Source organism: Denticeps clupeoides, chromosome 1 (assembly GCF_900700375.1).
Source record: "Denticeps clupeoides chromosome 1, fDenClu1.1, whole genome shotgun sequence".
In the NCBI taxonomy this organism is placed as follows: Eukaryota; Metazoa; Chordata; class Actinopteri; order Clupeiformes; family Denticipitidae; genus Denticeps; species Denticeps clupeoides.
In genome coordinates, this window is record NC_041707.1 from 20625354 (window position 1) to 20643005 (window position 17652).

At 40.6% G+C, this 17652-nt stretch overlaps 1 protein-coding gene across 4 annotated transcripts in view; it reads right to left on the reverse strand.

Annotated features, from left to right (window-relative positions):
• dnah2 (dynein, axonemal, heavy chain 2) overlaps window positions 1-17652 on the reverse strand; it is a 136634-nt gene that overhangs the window by 39902 nt on the left and 79080 nt on the right. For all 4 annotated transcript variants that reach the window (XM_028954457.1, XM_028954373.1, XM_028954539.1 and 1 more), the window contains 15 exons: window positions 12814-13032; window positions 9849-9966; window positions 8266-8402; window positions 7924-8061; window positions 7625-7783; window positions 6588-6740; window positions 6134-6225; window positions 5162-5360; window positions 3817-4041; window positions 2848-2952; window positions 1762-1950; window positions 1340-1425; window positions 1130-1260; window positions 886-1035; window positions 183-350 (listed from right to left, as the gene is read on the reverse strand). In XM_028954457.1, coding sequence (XP_028810290.1) covers window positions 183-350; window positions 886-1035; window positions 1130-1260; window positions 1340-1425; window positions 1762-1950; window positions 2848-2952; window positions 3817-4041; window positions 5162-5360; window positions 6134-6225; window positions 6588-6740; window positions 7625-7783; window positions 7924-8061; window positions 8266-8402; window positions 9849-9966; window positions 12814-13032 — 2269 coding nt within the window. The remainder of the gene's footprint in view (window positions 1-182; window positions 351-885; window positions 1036-1129; window positions 1261-1339; window positions 1426-1761; window positions 1951-2847; window positions 2953-3816; window positions 4042-5161; window positions 5361-6133; window positions 6226-6587; window positions 6741-7624; window positions 7784-7923; window positions 8062-8265; window positions 8403-9848; window positions 9967-12813; window positions 13033-17652) is intronic.

The window sequence follows — 17652 nt, forward strand, 5'->3', positions numbered from 1 at the left end:
TACCAGGGAGGGGCCATTTGGCTCGGTTGTTTTTACATGGGGCCAAATGATTTTTACATGTTTTATGGGGGGGGGAGACACATTCCAATGGGCCACCATTTACAAATGAATAGGAGCCAACTGTTGGTGATTGAGTTCTTAGTTTCAAATCAAGGGGCAATTGAGCTGGACATGCACAAGACCTTCTCTGAACTCTTGCTTGCGGTACTGTTTGGTGATCTCCAGCTGGAAGACTTGGTACTCGCAGATATAGGCAGCAAGACGGGTGAGAGACCGGCGTCCTGAGCCTCCAGTGCCCACCAGCAGCATGTTACCCCGCAACTGGCTGATCACACGCACCACCCGTGTTACTACAGGGGAAACAGACACGCATTAATGCACATACACACATATTAATAGGGTATTGTCCTCAGTAGAAATGCTTAGGCCAGCAATGATACTTTGTTTACATAAAACAAAAGACTGATTAGCATGGTGATTAATGTAATCTCCACAGCTCGCAGTGGGGATGTAAAAAAATGTTAATATTTTTTGACCTTAAAAACTTTATACTTGTTATAGACAAGGCAGTATATACTGCAATTGTGAATGTGTGGGTGCTTTACAAGATAAATGATAATTCACACAAGCCATATCTTACATATATGATACAATAGAGCAATAGAAGGCATTGCAATGTTGCTTATTGAGCTGTGGGATTTGTGGCACAAGTCTATACAGCTTTAAATCATATTTAGACTAATTGCATGGTGTGCATTGGGATTTCAGGCATAATTGTTTATTGTGTTTTGGGACCCATTGTGTAATTGCGTGGTTGCTGGCTGGGTAGAGTAATTGCTTGGTGCAAGGTGGGATTTGTTGTCCGATTGTCCCCTGCTTACTGACCATGCTCGATGGCATCACGGAAGAGCACCAGGCTTATGGGCACCACACCAGATGTCAGATTGTAGTCTTCCAGCTTCAACTCCATGAAGGTCTTTAGGGTCTTAAAATCCAGCAGGTCCTCATAAACATTTGTCTCTTTCAGAAAGTCCCCTTGAAAAAAACATGAATAGCAAAGTCGGTCCCTATTTATTCATGCATCATTTTCATACTCCCCAAACAACCCACATTCCCAAGTACTGCATACCAAATATTGGAGGTTGTTTGTTGGGGCAGATGCTATGGTAAGTCAGGTCGAATAGCGCACCCAGCTTCTCTGATAGCAAACCCACAAAGCCCTCCATGTCAGCTTGGTCCACCAGCCGGTCTGAGAACACCCTATGGAAATAGTCTTCTATAACCACTATATTGTTAAAAGACATGAGTCTTAAATCAGAAACGCTGAAGATCTGTATACCTAAAGCACTCATGGATCCAGAGCCGAGTGATGCAATGCTTAGAGTCGTGGAAGTCTCGGTGGGCCCGCAGGAGACCCTGAAACACCTAGAGAAAGACTAAATTCAGTTTAGCTTGTCTTAAATAAGGATTGTTTTTTGGTTAATAAGCAACAGAAACAAAGTGATAAGGATTTCAAATAAAAGATCTCTTTTGACAAATATTTTGAATAATAACATGAAATTTTGTGACACTAGGTGCAGTGATAGTTATTTTAAAATAAAATAAATGTTTGAATTTGAGTATAATACTAGAAATATTGATGATTATTAATCATTTAAATGACACTCTCTGCTCATACTAATCTAGTCCCTGCAAAACCAGCATCGAAACAGGGAGTTAGTGACAGAGACTGGTGGTGAGTACAGTTGCCTGTAGCCACACCTTGGAGATGTCCCGCAAGTTAAAAAGGTAGTGGATCTTGGCGGGTGTGGGTAGGAAGCGGGTGGTGATGGCAGAGTAGAGCTCCAGGGTTGCCTGAGTCAGCACACTCCCAATGGGCTTCACATCCTCCACAAAGTCCTGTAGCTTCTGATCAATCATGGTACCAAAGATTTGCTTGATCTGGGACTCCTGGTAAAAGACAAAGAGATCAGACATATTTATTTATGTCCATTCATGTACAAGAGAAACACAAACATTCCAAGACTTTATGATGACAAAGGGAAATCATTCCTGTGCAATCAGCTAATCAGAAATTCTCAAGTTGTTGATCAAATAATTTCTGGCACAATCTTATCATCATCATCATCATCATCATCACCATAATTATGACAGAGAGAAAAGCAATGAATCGCAATAAGGAGGAATTGTAGTTTGTAGTTTGATTTCTTTTTAGTTGTGAGGGCAGGAGACAAATGACAATTACAAGTTGCAATGTAGTTATATAGACCTCATAAAATGAATTAGGAATAGTGAGAACATGCCTTGCTGTGCATTCAAAAATGTACTATACTATACTATGTTAAATATATGTTGTACTGACTGTCATGTCCTTACACAAGACTTTCACTCACATATGCTATACCATGTAATAGTGACAAGTGACTTGACTACAAATGATTTGATGTGTTGAATCATCAATCTACAAAAATGATTACCAGTCAGCATTTGGGGTGGCCATCTAATAATATCTATTGACAGATGTTGGGGGAAGACATTGTGATCTTAACTGAAGATTGCTAAATAGAAATTGTGGCCTTGATCTTTGGTGAAATTAAAATCTCAACATTGCTTTTTATCCCTGCACTTGATTTATTCTTATGTATGTATGTAAATCTTTCTTTTTAATCAAGATTTCAGTTCATGTGGCTCTATGACTGCACCATGATCATCACAGAATGTATTTTCTGTTCCATTGCTTTGGAGATACAAATTCCAAAACTTCTCACAGACTGAATGTTCAATTCAGATCTGAGGTCACTAAAATGTTCTTAGTGAGCCCTATGAAGAAATCTGAGGGCCGCCTACTGTGGGGAAGGTCAGGCTGATGATATTGAAGCGGCTTTGAAGGCGGTCAGAGATGTGAGTCCTTCCTCCGCCAGGGGGACCCATAGATGCCAGTAGATTCATATCCTATTTAAACACATGCAAGGAAAATTATGATAGTACTGGATAGTAAGAAAACTCACAGAAGTCTGAATACTGTAGGCTGCAAAGTAAAGAAGACACAATTTGTTAAACTAGTATGTGCAAATTATGTTAAGAAAATTATATTACTCAGGTAATAGATTATAGCACATAGCACATTTAACATTTAAATTAATTGGAGTGGTCAATCCTGGCTTTGAGGTTGGACCCCTTAACGAAACACATTTGTTTGTTGGTGTTTATAACAGTAGTTGCTTCATTTACCCATGTTATGGAGTCTGAATTTTAAAATTATCTAAATGCTAGCTGTGAGAGGCAAATTATGCAATAATGGTACTGCACGATGACTATAGGAACAATGCTATACTAAAATTGAGCAAAATCCTGGACAGGATGTTGTAAAGGCTGCTTTTTAAGATTATAACAGTTGGTTTTAAATAACCGAAATGCTTAAAAGGTCATAGAGAGTTTTAATGCATGTATAGTGCTACAGAAGGGTACATTGTGGTAAATTGGTAAATAGGTAAATTGTTTATGGGCAGCTAACATAAAAAAGGCTGCTTTCCTTTTCTTTTCTGTAATTTCATATTTAGAAAGATTTTTTGAAATTATAAAATCAGTTTCTCTTTAAAAGTATATGTAGGCCGTTTACAACTGCATCTAGTCAAAGCGTATTTCTGATGTACCTTTGTCTAACTGTGGTTTCCTAGAATCATTACAACTATTCACCCCATTAGCTACAGTAACACTAGTTGTAGTGCAAAGTAAAACACACATTAATTCAAACACTTACAAGAATTGCAGCTTGATTTGGAAATGACTTCATTCACCACTTCATCCTTTGCTCACCTTCACAAACTTGAGCATCTGCTTCTGCCGGTCGTACCAGAAGCCATAGTCAATCCAGAGGCGCAGAAGCTCTAGAGGGGGCTGAGAGCCAAACTCGTCTACAGCAGGCATGTTCAGATCATCCATGAAGGCTAACAAGCGCTTGCCCCCAAATGGTACGTACACACCCTTTGTCCGCTTCTCAACACGACTCTCTATGATGGCCTGCACATTGCTTGAGGTGGTCTGGATTAAGTGGAGAAATTAGAGAAAACAACAGTGTGGGTTTAATAGGAAAAAGAGAATTATAGATGGCAGGAGAGAAAGTATATAATTTTACTGTTTTTGTATATAGTCATATTAATAAGGACTGAGTGCTGAAAGGAACTGTCAGGGTCCCTCTAAGTGTCCAGAGTTGTTTATTTACCAACGTTAATTCTGACAGCCCTCAGAATACAAGAACAGACAGGGTCCTTGGAAGAAATGCAGCGAGTCAGAGTGGAGTTTCAGGGTTTCACTGAATGCTAGCACAAGCTCTTTGGTAAGTTTAGGCTAATGATAATGCATGATGATGACGGTGTTGATGGATAGCACCAATGTAGGGGGACAGGGAACTTTCATCATCCCGCCACTCCTGTAATTGCCGTTCATCAGGGGCCTACCAGATCCGACATGACTCAGCTAATTGCAGGTCTGTCAGCGGGCCTTGATAATGGCCAACCCATCGAGGCTGACTGCGGCTCCGTGCGCCCACGTCTCTCCCTCTCTCACCCCAAATCAGACCTTTCACTTCAGCGTGGGCACTAGCTGTCAGATAGGGGCTAAATCTGTGTGCAGATTAAGAGAAATCACTTTGCACTGAGAACAGCATTAGAGTGGACACAGCTAGAAGCTTACAGCTCAATTCAGTTTTTACCTTCTTTTTATGATAACAGGCCAGGTATTCTACCAGTCAAAAGTTTCAACACACCAACTCCATGGAGGGTATGATGACTATGATGGATGCTATTTTGAAGAATCTAATACAGGAAACCTTTTTTTTAAACAAATGAAAAATAGGTTTCATGAATCAGATTCTTCTCTCCTCAAGACTGCGTTGCATACTACTGTCATCATTATAACCAACTTTACAGAGAAACATAGGAACTCATTGAAAACCATCCCCATTGTCAACCTTGTAGTTGTTGAGGCATGGTTGGAATGCTGCATGGTGCCTAAAATGTGAAACATTTTAGTTTAGTCCATTAACCCCATGTATATTATTTCATAGTTCTGAGTGTTCAGTTTTGTTCAACAATTTCCAGCATTTAATGCAGCCTTATGTCAAATTAAATATGGTGATAAATTCTTGTAGAAACAGACTCACCTGGGAGGACATATTGACTGTGAGGGTGGTCCACTCAACTGGGTCCAAACCCTGCAGGACACTCTGGGCCACTGAGGTCTTACCCGTGCCCACTGGCCCTGTCAGAAGCACTGGGTACTGGCCTCTCACCAAAGCCTCCACTAGGAACTTGTAGCGCACTGTATCCACCGTAGGCACCACAATCTTATAAAATGGGGTGCTGAATGAAAGAGGGTAAAAAACAAATATTGGAAAAGTAAAAAAAAGCAGCTTGATGGCTACCGACTGCATAGTGGCTTGAAACCTGACTTCTACACAATTTCACCTTTAGTTTGCAATGATTGTTAAGTTCAGAAGAAGCCAGAGGCATGGTTAGGCCTAATTACCTCGCCCCACCAAACAACCCTGAGTGAGGCATGTGTTTTTCTATGAAGTTGTACACATTGTACAATTTGGTTCTTGGAACCAAAAATAAAAAAATTCTGGAAACAGGCAACTCCAATACATATTCTATAACCAGGCAGTTATTTTGTTTGCAAGAAATATGAAATCATATGAAAACAAATAGTGGTGGGAAAAAACAATGTAAAAAACAATGATTGAGAGAAAGAAGGATTGGCTCAAAAGAGGAAATGACATGATAAATGTGCAAAAGAAAACAGAAAAAAAAGGGATGCTATCTGATTGGGGCAGGGGAATTGAAGAGGCCAGTTGGCACTGCCAGCTGTTTGGTGGCAGTATAAGGGTGCAGGATACTGGCACACATTGGGGCAGTGGTGGTTAAGGAAGCGGCCATGTAATCAGAAAGACGAATCTTAATTCAAATCCGCTGAGGTGCCACTGAGCAAAGCACCGTCCCCACACTGCTCCCAGGCCGCCTGTCATGACTGCTCACCAAGGGTAATGTGTTAAAAGCAGAGGACACATTTCGTTGTGTTCACCGTGTGCTGTGATGCAGTGTATCACAATGTCATTTTCTTCACTTTCACTCACTTCGCTGCATAGTGCCAGCCTTTAGGTAGCTTGTCCTCGAATAAAGCCCAGGTTTTGTTCTTGGTCTCCACATAGTACTCATAAATGGTGTCCTGTACAACCAAACAAGAATTACTATGACGCATTTGTCATTTGAAATCTACAAAAAGGTATGTATTATAATATGTCAAAATACGCTAAGTTTTCCTGGATTTACAAACAGTAATGCATGTGCATCTCTGTGTATGTGCAGGTGGGTATAGCAATACATGGTATTGCTTTTGTGCATCTGGAGAGTGATGGTCAAAAATATCAGATCAGATATAAAGTTACTATATCATGATGTGAGTAAAATATAGGAGCCTATAAACAGAGAAGCTCCAATTATAAATTATATAGATTTGAATGCAAATTCTGGAAAATTAAAATGTTTTAAACATTACCTGGGGTAAATACTGCATAGAAAAAAACCCACCTTATTGGGGAAGGTGCCTTCAATCTCACGCAGGAAATTGTCAATTTTCTTTCGACCTGTATCATCCACACTGGCACAGAGTGACCAGATCAGGCTAAAGACAAACCACAGCTCCACCATGCGCCCATAGTGCTCAGTGTCTACAGGATTCACCTTCAAAATCAAAAGACACAGTTTGAGTTTGGCCAAAACACCCCAAAATCTTAAACTGCAATATATTACATTTAAGAAAGATAATATTTTAGCTGACATTGAACAAGAGTCATTATAAGGACAATACCCCTGAAGCAACTCAGGGTTCAGTGTTTGGCTCAGATGGAAGTAAATTGGATTCAAGCCTACAATGACGTGGTGATCTGGTTCACTGGTAAATGTGTTTCTCACTAGGCTACCACCATATTCTGATTCAAAAGAACTGAGGCACACAGTAGTTTTGACATCATGAACTAACAGAACACAATACCATAGTGCTGCTGTGATTTTTTTTTCTATATCTAATAATGGTGTATTTTTCACAAATCATCAATTTGGCTGTGGGCATGCTGTGAGCAGTGAGAAAGACTATGAGCAATACCAAAATCAGCATCACAAAGCATGACTCAGTATGAGTCACTTAAGTATGACACCAAAACTGCTGTAAGCACACAGCTGATGTACTTGCAACCCGTGTAAAAACAGATCATATTCACCGGAGGAAAAAAATAGTTGGAAGTCTCTTTATTATTACCAACGCCCCAAATCACCAGTGTCCTCCTGAGTACCATCAAAGGTTGAGTGGGACGCAAATGTTCATTTCTAGAATTAGATCCTCTGTAACAGGTTTTCAAAAGGTGCTAATTAGTGATATCAGATGGTGTGAGCTAGAGCAAGGCCTGTACAGACCCTCATTTGTTTCATAACCATGCGATTCAGGGACTTTTTTTTTAAATATTAGGTTTATATTTAAATCTGAGAGTTTAGACAGGTGTATGTACCATGGTGTGGATGATACATAATGGAATTCAAAAGACTAAAATACAAATGTACGTGGTACAGACCCCATTTGCAGACGTGGCAAGGGAGTCATACAGCTTGCAGAGCGAGGTTACTCCATTTAACTCAGTGATGGGCACTAGTTCCTTGCAATGGGTTTTCTTGAAGTTAAGAATGTTCTCTGTGTACTTGTCAAACAGCCGCTGCAGGTGTTCTACTTCAACCTGAGAGAGAAAAATATTATCATTATTATTATTATTAGTGATGATACACTGAAGTACACTGATGCAAAAAATTACAATAATACTGTGTGGTTTTGGGATATAACATTGAGAATTATTATGCTATCATGGACAGTGTGGACCTTCTGTCTCTTAGCCATCCAGGATTGGACATATGGCCTCCAGCCCAAGTTGGCATAGTCATTGTAGACCATACCACAGCGAGATACTGTGGCTGGGGAGGCAACTGCCAAGTCCTCTACCTCAAACAGCAGAGACACCTGAAAGGACAAATACCACCATTTCTTTCAACTCCAAATGTTCAGAGTTCAAATGCTTATTCCTCAAGATTGTACATTTCATGCATTACCATGTCAGCTGGAGGACAACTTCCAGATTATTTTGTATTCTAAAATACTACATATATTTCACTAGCATGATCACTGTTGAGCTCAACTGATTGGTGAAAATATGTTTTTGTGTACCTGTTCAGGTAGGGATATCCTTTCTCCGTTGATTAATGTTAGCACCTTATTGTCATCCATGACTGAGTTCATACTCTCGATCCACAGGGTGTCCACTGGCCCATCAAACACAATCCACTTCTCATCGGGCTTCTCGTCTGATTATAGGAACAAATGGGGATGAGAGGGTGTTAAATGAATGCTTGCACATACAACATGCACTTTTACACATTTATAAGCATGCCAGCACACACACACACACAACCAAATTGACCATTTATCTAGCTTTGTCACTCTTATCTGACCATATGTAGCTCATTTACTAATGCCCACCACAATAAACCCAACAAACCGCAAACAGCCCATCTGTTTCTCTCATTTTAGCTCAATATTAGAAGCACTTGTCTGGCAAGTGAGAGAGCAGCACGCCAATACACACACTAACACATTTTGCTGTCTGGCAGGGTAAGCATAAACCATCAAACCCCTGTTGCAAAAAAACAAAAAACAAACAAAAGGCAACCTGTCAAATGTACAGGCTGATCTTTTCTCTTAAAAGCAAACGACATAAAAAAAAAAAACGAGTAACATTCAAACATATAAATGTGAATAGCAAGCTACAACCTGTATTACAAAAAATGTCTAAATGTTAAATGTGACAAGATTTCACTTTTATTTTAAACGCAGAATCAGGAGAGAAAGAAATTAGGAGGGCCGAGGAGGAGGGCTAGAGGCAATTACACAAACAGCATAACATATTATTTATAATGCCCATATTAATTTTTTGTTTTATTTTATGGGGTATACATTTTTTATTCTAGCAAAGCTTTGGTCATTTTATATAAAAAAATGCCAAAACACAGAAATAAAGACAAATCAATAAATGTCTTTTGATATTATTGTTTGATAGCATTGGTAAATGTGTCAAAGGAAAAACAACATTTTTGGCAATTAATTCAAAGGATAGTCACAAAGTCGACAAACACACATACAGACTGAGGACTAGCATGAGTCAATTAAGTCCAATGTGTCCTGCTGTGAATTTGTGATGCTGGGGAGCAAATAATTAGCTATCAATGGATTATGCATAAGGGGTGTCAAACGCTCGAACTATATGCCACCAGCAGCTAACAAGAAAAGAGTGGTGTGAACGTGCAAACACACGCGCACACAGACACACACACACACACACACACACACACACACACACACACACACACACACACACACAATTGTAAACATGTTATTCAGGTGAAGTAGATGCAGGAAGAGGTTTGTAACAGACAGAGATGGGAACCAATGACTTCAGTTTAGCTTCAGTTCACTTCCAGTATTTGGATGAACTTTAGATATTATGTTTCTACAAGCTGTTGCTCTCTTTCAAATCTTTCATCAGAGTTGATTGTTCCTGCTCTGTCTATTTCTCTACAAGGCAAACCAGCTTCCAAAGATTCTCTCATATCCATTTCCTCTCTCTGGCACTCTATTTTTTCTCTCTCACACATACACATCTGACCTGAAAGGCTTTCTACGGCCTCTCTTGATCATCTGTCGGCAGTTACCTATAATCATTATTACCTCCCACCCCCTCATGTTTGTTGTACCTGCACAGGCCGTCCTCATGAGAGAAGACAGAACCCCATCTGTCCACTCGTTGGTGGAGAGGTCAAATTCTCCATACAGCTCTCCTAGAGTCACTGCCTTGGGGTTCAGAGGATAGTCCTAATAGCAAAGAGTATGAAAGTCAACATTAATTACAGGAGAATTGACCAGCATACACATACAAAGTAGGATTGTAGCCTCAAAATATCTGTACAATGCAGAGCTGTAATTATGGTTATTATGCAGGTGTTTGTGAAAGTGAAATGTATGGAGTGGAATGTATGATGCAAATGTGTAAATGTGTCTTCATAAATAGGTGCGTCCGAATGCATGTTTCTGTGCGTATCAGTGAGTGATGCCGAGGAGAGAAAATGAGAAACATGGGAAGCTGATGTTGTAGCATAGTGGGAGAGCGATAGACACCCGAAATAGATATGCAAAAAGTGAGGTGTTGAGACACCAAGAGAGGGAAGAGAAAGAAAAATAAAAAAAGAACAAGCAGGCAAATAGACACAGAGGGCTGAATCACACAGGGGGGGAGCAGAGAACAAGAACAACCCCCAAAACCACTGAGGGACACACACTGAATGTCAACTGCTGAGAGGAGCAGAGACGGGCAGGGGGAGCTGAAATGAGCACAGACCAGCATTACCGAGAAAAAACCTGAAAGAATAATAAAATATATGAGCAGGGAAGATGAAAAAAAATGTAGGAACTTTGTAGAAAGAGAAGAAATATTGAGTTTGGGGGAAAAAGAGATTGAAAGAAAAACATACAGAGATGTTTAAAGAAAAATGGGAAAAAATAAAAACAGGCAAGAGAACAAATCAACAAGGGCAAAGAAAATTGCGGTTGATTGTGTCAGACTTTACTCTCTCTCTCTCTCTCTCTCTCTCTCTCTCTCACACACACACACACACACACACACACAAACAAAACACACTCTATAAAGGAAATCACCCGAGTCAGGACTCTAAGAACGCATCCGAACTCAAACACCAGCTATCCCCATCCTCCCCAGATTATTTTTAACAGCTACTACTGAAAAAAGTAGACGAGGGATGAAGGAGAAAGACACAGAGAGGAGAAATATATAGAGAGTGGGAAAGGCAGAAAAAATATACAAGAAAGAAACCTGGATCAAGCGCTAACCAAGTAGGTTAGCTTCAATTGCACACTGCCAATTTGCATGCTTGGTGTCTCTTACTAACACGGAGTTTGAAGAAAAGTGCTTGTAATGTATTGCGGTTAGTGGTGGCTGTGAAGGGTGGTACCTTTCTTCGCTATGGCAGCTGTCAGTAAGTCTGCCTCAGTGAGGGAGAGGACTTTGATCTAGCTCCAGTGTCGTTTGTGGCCCTGCCTAGCTGGAGACCTGATGCTCTGTTAGTGTGCTCGCTAATGGCATGCCATTTTCATTTTGATGAAGCAGAGAGAGAGAGAGAGAGAGAGAGAGAGATATGTTTTTTTTTTGTGCATAGTAGAATGATTGTGTGTGCGTATGTGGGCCATCCTAAGAGTCCATGGATAGACTAACAATTCCCCCCTTTTTAAAAGCTTTAGCTTTTAATGTTTAATCTTTGCCACTCAACCAACATGTGACCCTTTTTGAGAGCACTCCATCTACCTCCCAAACATCCCCGAACAACACAGTTGTTCACAACTGTGAAACATGATGCTGTTAAGAGTGGAAAAAGGTGTAGTGGCCATCAGTTGGCAGTAGCTACTACCAGCTGGTGCTAGATTCTCGCAGCTTTTGCAGTGTGAAAACATTGTACAACCAGTGTTTTGTTTGCCAAACTTTTGTGGTTGAAGACCGCTCTAAAGACATTTATGAAAACTTTCTTCCATTTCTTCCTTTTTTGGCATATTGCAACTTAGTCCACCATATGATTATATACTGTGATACCATACTGTACTGTTATTCAGTACAAAGATTTTCAGCATATAGGGAGATATTTTGGTGACTCTATGGATCAGAGCACAAGAATATGGCCAGATTCACAAACTGGCAAAGCGGAATGCTTGAATTAAAACACGGATAATACTTCTGCATGTTTGGTTTAGTAGTGATCTGAATTTATACTCAAGAGATGTTGATAGCCCTGTGAACAAGGGGTATTCCGCGGTTTGATAAAAGAAGCAACTTAAGGAGTAGGTCAGGAGATGGGATCGTGAGCTAAAAAAGCACTTGTGATGTATTGACAAGAGAATTTGTACGTATCATGCACAAGAGCTGTCAATGACCCATGTCATTTTATACTTTTATACTTCCTAAAATTATTGGGTCATCTGGGTGTCAGAAATATGTAAACAAATAGTTTATTTGTGAATTTATCCTTGCCAAAATATAGATAGTGAGCTATCAGTCCTTTCTCTTGTTTCTATGTATTTATTAATCCAAATTATTCAACACAAATGTAACATCATGTAGTTATTGCCAACGATTTTTTAGAGGATCCAAACCCAAAAACATACAGTGATGAAATATGTAAGGTAACACCGGGTAGCTCAGAGAAATGGCACTGGTAAAAGAATTTTTTTTTTTTATATGTGAAAGTGAAAAAGCATATAAAACGCATCCAAATGCACAAAACTCATGCATCATGATTCATGACAACCGCCAAATGTGCTGTAGTGCCCTATAAAAACACTTTTGACTGGAATTCACAATCATAAATACACTGAATAGAATATACGATGTTGTCTAAACCTGGAGCAGTCTAGTGACAAGAAGAAAGCTGAAAAAATCTTATAATACAGCCACAGTCAGACAGACAGAGATGTGGATAGGCAGCAGCTGACAGACAGATAAGCAGAAATGAGATGATAGTCAAGCAGAAGTGCTAGCAGCAGATGGACATGTAGTAGCAGGAAGACAGATGTCATTGTCGAACAGACAGATGATTGTTGTAGGTGAAAGACATTTGATGGCAGGGAAGAAGACAAAGCCAGGTAGACAGTACTCACACAGACAAGGTTAAATCCAGGTTCACCCTGGTGGTGCAGTGTGGTGAGGGCATTCTGCAGGGTCCTCCAGGTCACACTTTTCCCACTGCCAGTTTTTCCCACAATCATGCAGGAGTGACGAGAGTTCTTGGTCTCATACAGTTGAATGACTTTAGTTACGGTGACAGTCGTCACCTGCAGCCCACTAGAACGCAGCTCCTGTTCAATGGCCGCTTTCAGCTGCAGACCAGACACACAAAAAAACACACACCAAAGGCAGATCTTAAGTTAGCATTAACAGAGGTAAAGTTTAACACTGACAGGTAGTGTAGGGAGATTGAGGTTAAAAAAGTAGATCAGATTTCTGCTTTATTCTCAACTGCTGCTCATTTCACACACAAAGTACAAAATCCTCATGACACATTTAACAGCTGGTTAACAACAAAAGAATAAAACTGCTACACAGCCCATGAGGGCCACAGTTCTCATATTCAAACATATTCAAACAAACAAGAAAAGCTTGTTCAACAGCACACTCAGTTCTCTAGTCTGGGCAATTTTACTTGATGGCATAAATGAGTGTGTGATGAGATGCATCCAAGTATGCATGCGGTGAAAACTTCTGAAAATAAGCGTCTGCTTTTCCCTCATTTCCTCATCATCACACACGACTACTGATGCTCAAAAAAGGGGGTCACCAGCTGCTCATACTGAGGAATCCAGAGAAGCAGGCCAGGCTGAAAAATGCATCAGCATCATCTGCATACCTGACTCAGAGATACAGACATATTGAGAGAAAGACAAGAAGAGAGCAGAAGATTCAGACAGAAAATGGTGGACTTGACATGAAGTCTCATAAGATTGGTGATTGTGCTGCCACTTGACACAAGTTCAATTACTTGTAGACTCTAGCATGTTATTTTTTCCATATTTTGTAATGTTACAGCCTTATTCCAAAATAGGTTTTTTTTTTCCTTAGAATTTTACACACAACACATTTATTAAAAATAAATTAGAAATCACACCCTTAGCCATGAAGCTCAAAATTGAGCTCAGGTGCCTCCAGGATCACCTGAATATCCTTGAGATGTTTTGACAGCTTAATTGGAGTTTACCTATGGAAAAAGTTGACTGGACATTTTTTGGATAGGCACACACCATCTATATAAGGTCCCACAGCTAACAATTCATGTCAGAGCACAAACCAAGTCAAAGGAATTGTCTGTAGTGTAGACCTCCAAGACAGGACTGTCTCGAGGCACAAGAGAAGATTACAGAAAAAAATTCTGTTGCTTTGAAGGTCCCAATCAATCCATCATCCGTAAGTGGAAGAAGTTCAAAACCACCAGGACTCTTCCTAGAGCTGGCCGTCCACCTAAGATGAGTGATCGGGGGAGAAGCGCCTTAGTCAGAGAGGTGACCAAGAACACAATGGTCACTCTTACAAAGGTCCAGAGGTCCTTTGTGGGCAGAGTTTTTTTTTTTATTTCGCTCCTCGAACAACAAATGACGAGCTGACACCAAGAGATTTGCTTAACCACATTCTGCACAAAAAGCATCGCGTCACACATTGCGTCTCCTTTCTGCACCTCTCTCTCTTACAACTCATGCCATGTGTTCAAGAGAATAACAACATAAAATAATAACAACATAAAATATTTACAATTCATAATACTGCATACCTGCACAAAAAGTTAGGTTGCGTCAGAACATCGCGTCACAAATTTCGTCTCCTTTCTGCACCTCTCTCTCAGAGTTTTATAACTCACATAACATTTTACAACAACCATAAATTGAACAAACTAAAATACAGAAACATATTTGGCATAACCTGAAACACTAACACACTTAGCCATTCTACAATTAACTAAACACCTGGATTGTCACTACAATCCCTTTACCCACACCAGAGTACAAGTAAACAAAAAATAAAAGTTTTTAGAAAATAAAAGACACGAAGCACACATTTAAAGAAATATACTTATAAATCGAGTGTAACCACATCACTCCGGCACATCCTCCCCCACTGGATTACATTGATTAATAAAACTCCCCAAAATAACCCACTCACAAAACAATGATACAAATAAGATAACAGAAACACACACACAAAAAAATACAGACAGAGAGAACAGAAACCCTCCAAACACTCCAAAAGCCTAAAAAACAGTCTTGATTTATAATCACAAGTGATTCTCCAGCTAACATGCTATCCCATAAAGGATTAAGGCAACCCGAGGGAGGCCACCCCCCAAATTACCTATAGGTAACTATGCCCGATACACACATATTCACACAAGACTGATACATTTCCTATCTAACAACATATGAGAAATGCTCACATCACCAGTATGTCTTAAGCACCCCACAAATAAATGTTTCCCAAGCAACCAATTCGGTCTAACAATTCTACCTAATCTGGTAGTTAATTTCCCACCCACTGCCACAGATGAACATGAAGGTGCAACAACATCTTGAGATGACTTCTCGGACAACTGCAAAACTCTTGATGCTGCATCAACATCCCCAGATAACTGACAATGATCAACCAGTTGTGCAACCGCATCTTCCTGCTCAGTCTCCAATGAAGCTATACTGTTGTCGATACACACAGAAAATTCATCTTGCTCAGATAGTCTTCCAGAAGATCCATCAAGATTAGCAACCAACTTGACAGTTCTTTCCTCAATATCAGACATGTCAGTCCCAACGGACACACCCAGTATCACCCACAGATTCATTATCCCCCCAAGATGGTAAAAAACACTTGCCTCCCCACAATCCAACATTTGTCTGGAAAACACACTTTTATATTTCTCAATCCGCTCCAGAAGTTTATCTTTCCAAAAAGGAGTTACTTCTGTTGCTCTCAGAAAATGATCTTTCCTGTCAGAGGCCAGTGTTCCAACATTCTGCAAAATTTCCTGCTCCTTCTGTACATGAAAATCTTCCAATGCGATACATAGGAACACATCAGCCATTTTTGCATTCCGGCGTGATTTCAGAGTGAGAAGGTTTATCAGTTTTACTGGGAGCCATCCGTCTCCCCAAAGAGGTGAAACGACTCTACCCACCAGTATGTTACAATGCACACACTGGGTCTTACACGGCTCCACTACAACAGTACTACCTGCAGAGAGATGTGTTCCAGGTGGCAATCGTGCCTAGACCAGATGTTCATTTAAGGGTTCAAGTGTGACAGCCCTCTTCAACTTAACTGTACCCACTTTATCTGGAATGCTTTCCCTCCTCCATCTTTCCAGTTTGGATAACATCCACAGAAAATCACCATGTTCATTTTGACACATTCCATCCGGTTTGTTTAAGACACTCCAATATTGGCCACTGGATTTCAACTGGCTGATCAATGGTTTCAAAATGTTAGTACCAATAACCAATTGATCTACTTGACCTTCTATCACTAATACAGGAACCTCAAAATTAATTCCAAACAATTAGAGTTTTAGTGTACATTGATCCACTGGGTTAGTCCGCTTACCCCCACATCCCACCATTAGCACATCTGACGGGGTCAACTGGTGATCACTGAACACACCTTCCTCCTGTTGCTGAGCAATGACATCTGCACACAGGGTAGTAGCCATAGATCCACTATCAGTCCGCACAGACTGAGGGTGAGTTACAAGGGTTTTCTCTAACATGCCCAAAACTCCGCCTGCTTCTGTTTACAATCCCCAATATCTACTCAACTTTCCATCTACAAGTACCGCATGCTGCCCCAGGTGGCCTCTCTTAAAAATTCATCCAAGTGCTCTTGCACCTCATCAGCGGTCCACGAACGAAGAGGTTTGCTTTTGAACACCACAGCCAGCTCATGGTCTGGACAATTTTGAGCGAACATGACCACTAATTCCATACTCTGATTCTCCAGGGACCTTCCTTCACTTATGAGGGTCTGCTCTGCTACCTCTGCAGCTCGATTTAACCTAATCCAATAGTCCAGTGAACCCACGTTAGGACGTGGTCTGTTCGCATAGAAATCCGCCAGAGGTAGGCCTGAGCTAACTGAATCTGCAAAATGGTCTCTCAGAATTTTAAACACTGATGTAACATCTGTTATCTGTGTATTATGATGCATCCACACCTTGGTAATTTCTCTAGCCCTACCCAAAAGTCTATCGACCACCTCCCTGACCATCTCAGAGCTAGACAGGTTCTGTTTTCCATGATAAGTTCTCATTAATTCCTCCCATTCAAAAACAGAGCACTTGTCAGCACCATCCCCCCGAAAGTATGGCAGGGCCTACGACTTTAGCACCAAATTTAATTTCGATGCATCGATGACAGTCATGCCCACCTGTTCAAGGCCAGATCCAGCATGACTGGATCTAGTGTCCTCCCTAGGCAATGAGTGTGCACCAGAGGTATCAATCAGACTAGCACGAATGGCTGCACCAATTTCTGAACCTAGTAAATAAATAAAATGTAACTACAATCAGTTAGTATTGGCAGATGACCCACACCAGTTCTCCAGATGAACTGCGGTTCAGTGTCGCGTTGCCGTCTCTTCGGAATCGGAACCGTTTCAAGGAGACTCTGAACGTAATGTGAAATGGGCAAAATGTAACAGGAAATTGAAAACATGTGGTGTACTAATTAGGGCTGACAGGAAGACAAACAGATATGGTGTCACCTTGTGGGCCAGAGGCCCCAGAGTGGAAAAGCATTTTTGTTGGTGTAATTGGGTTGGGTGTAGTTACAGGGCTGGCAACTTTTCTTTTAATCTTGGAGTGAGATTTTGGGGTGTGTAATTGATTTCATAGCGGTGAGCGGTGAAGGTACAGGTGCAGTGTAGGGGTGGAGTATGGGGGAGGGGGTCACTAAACATCATATAATACA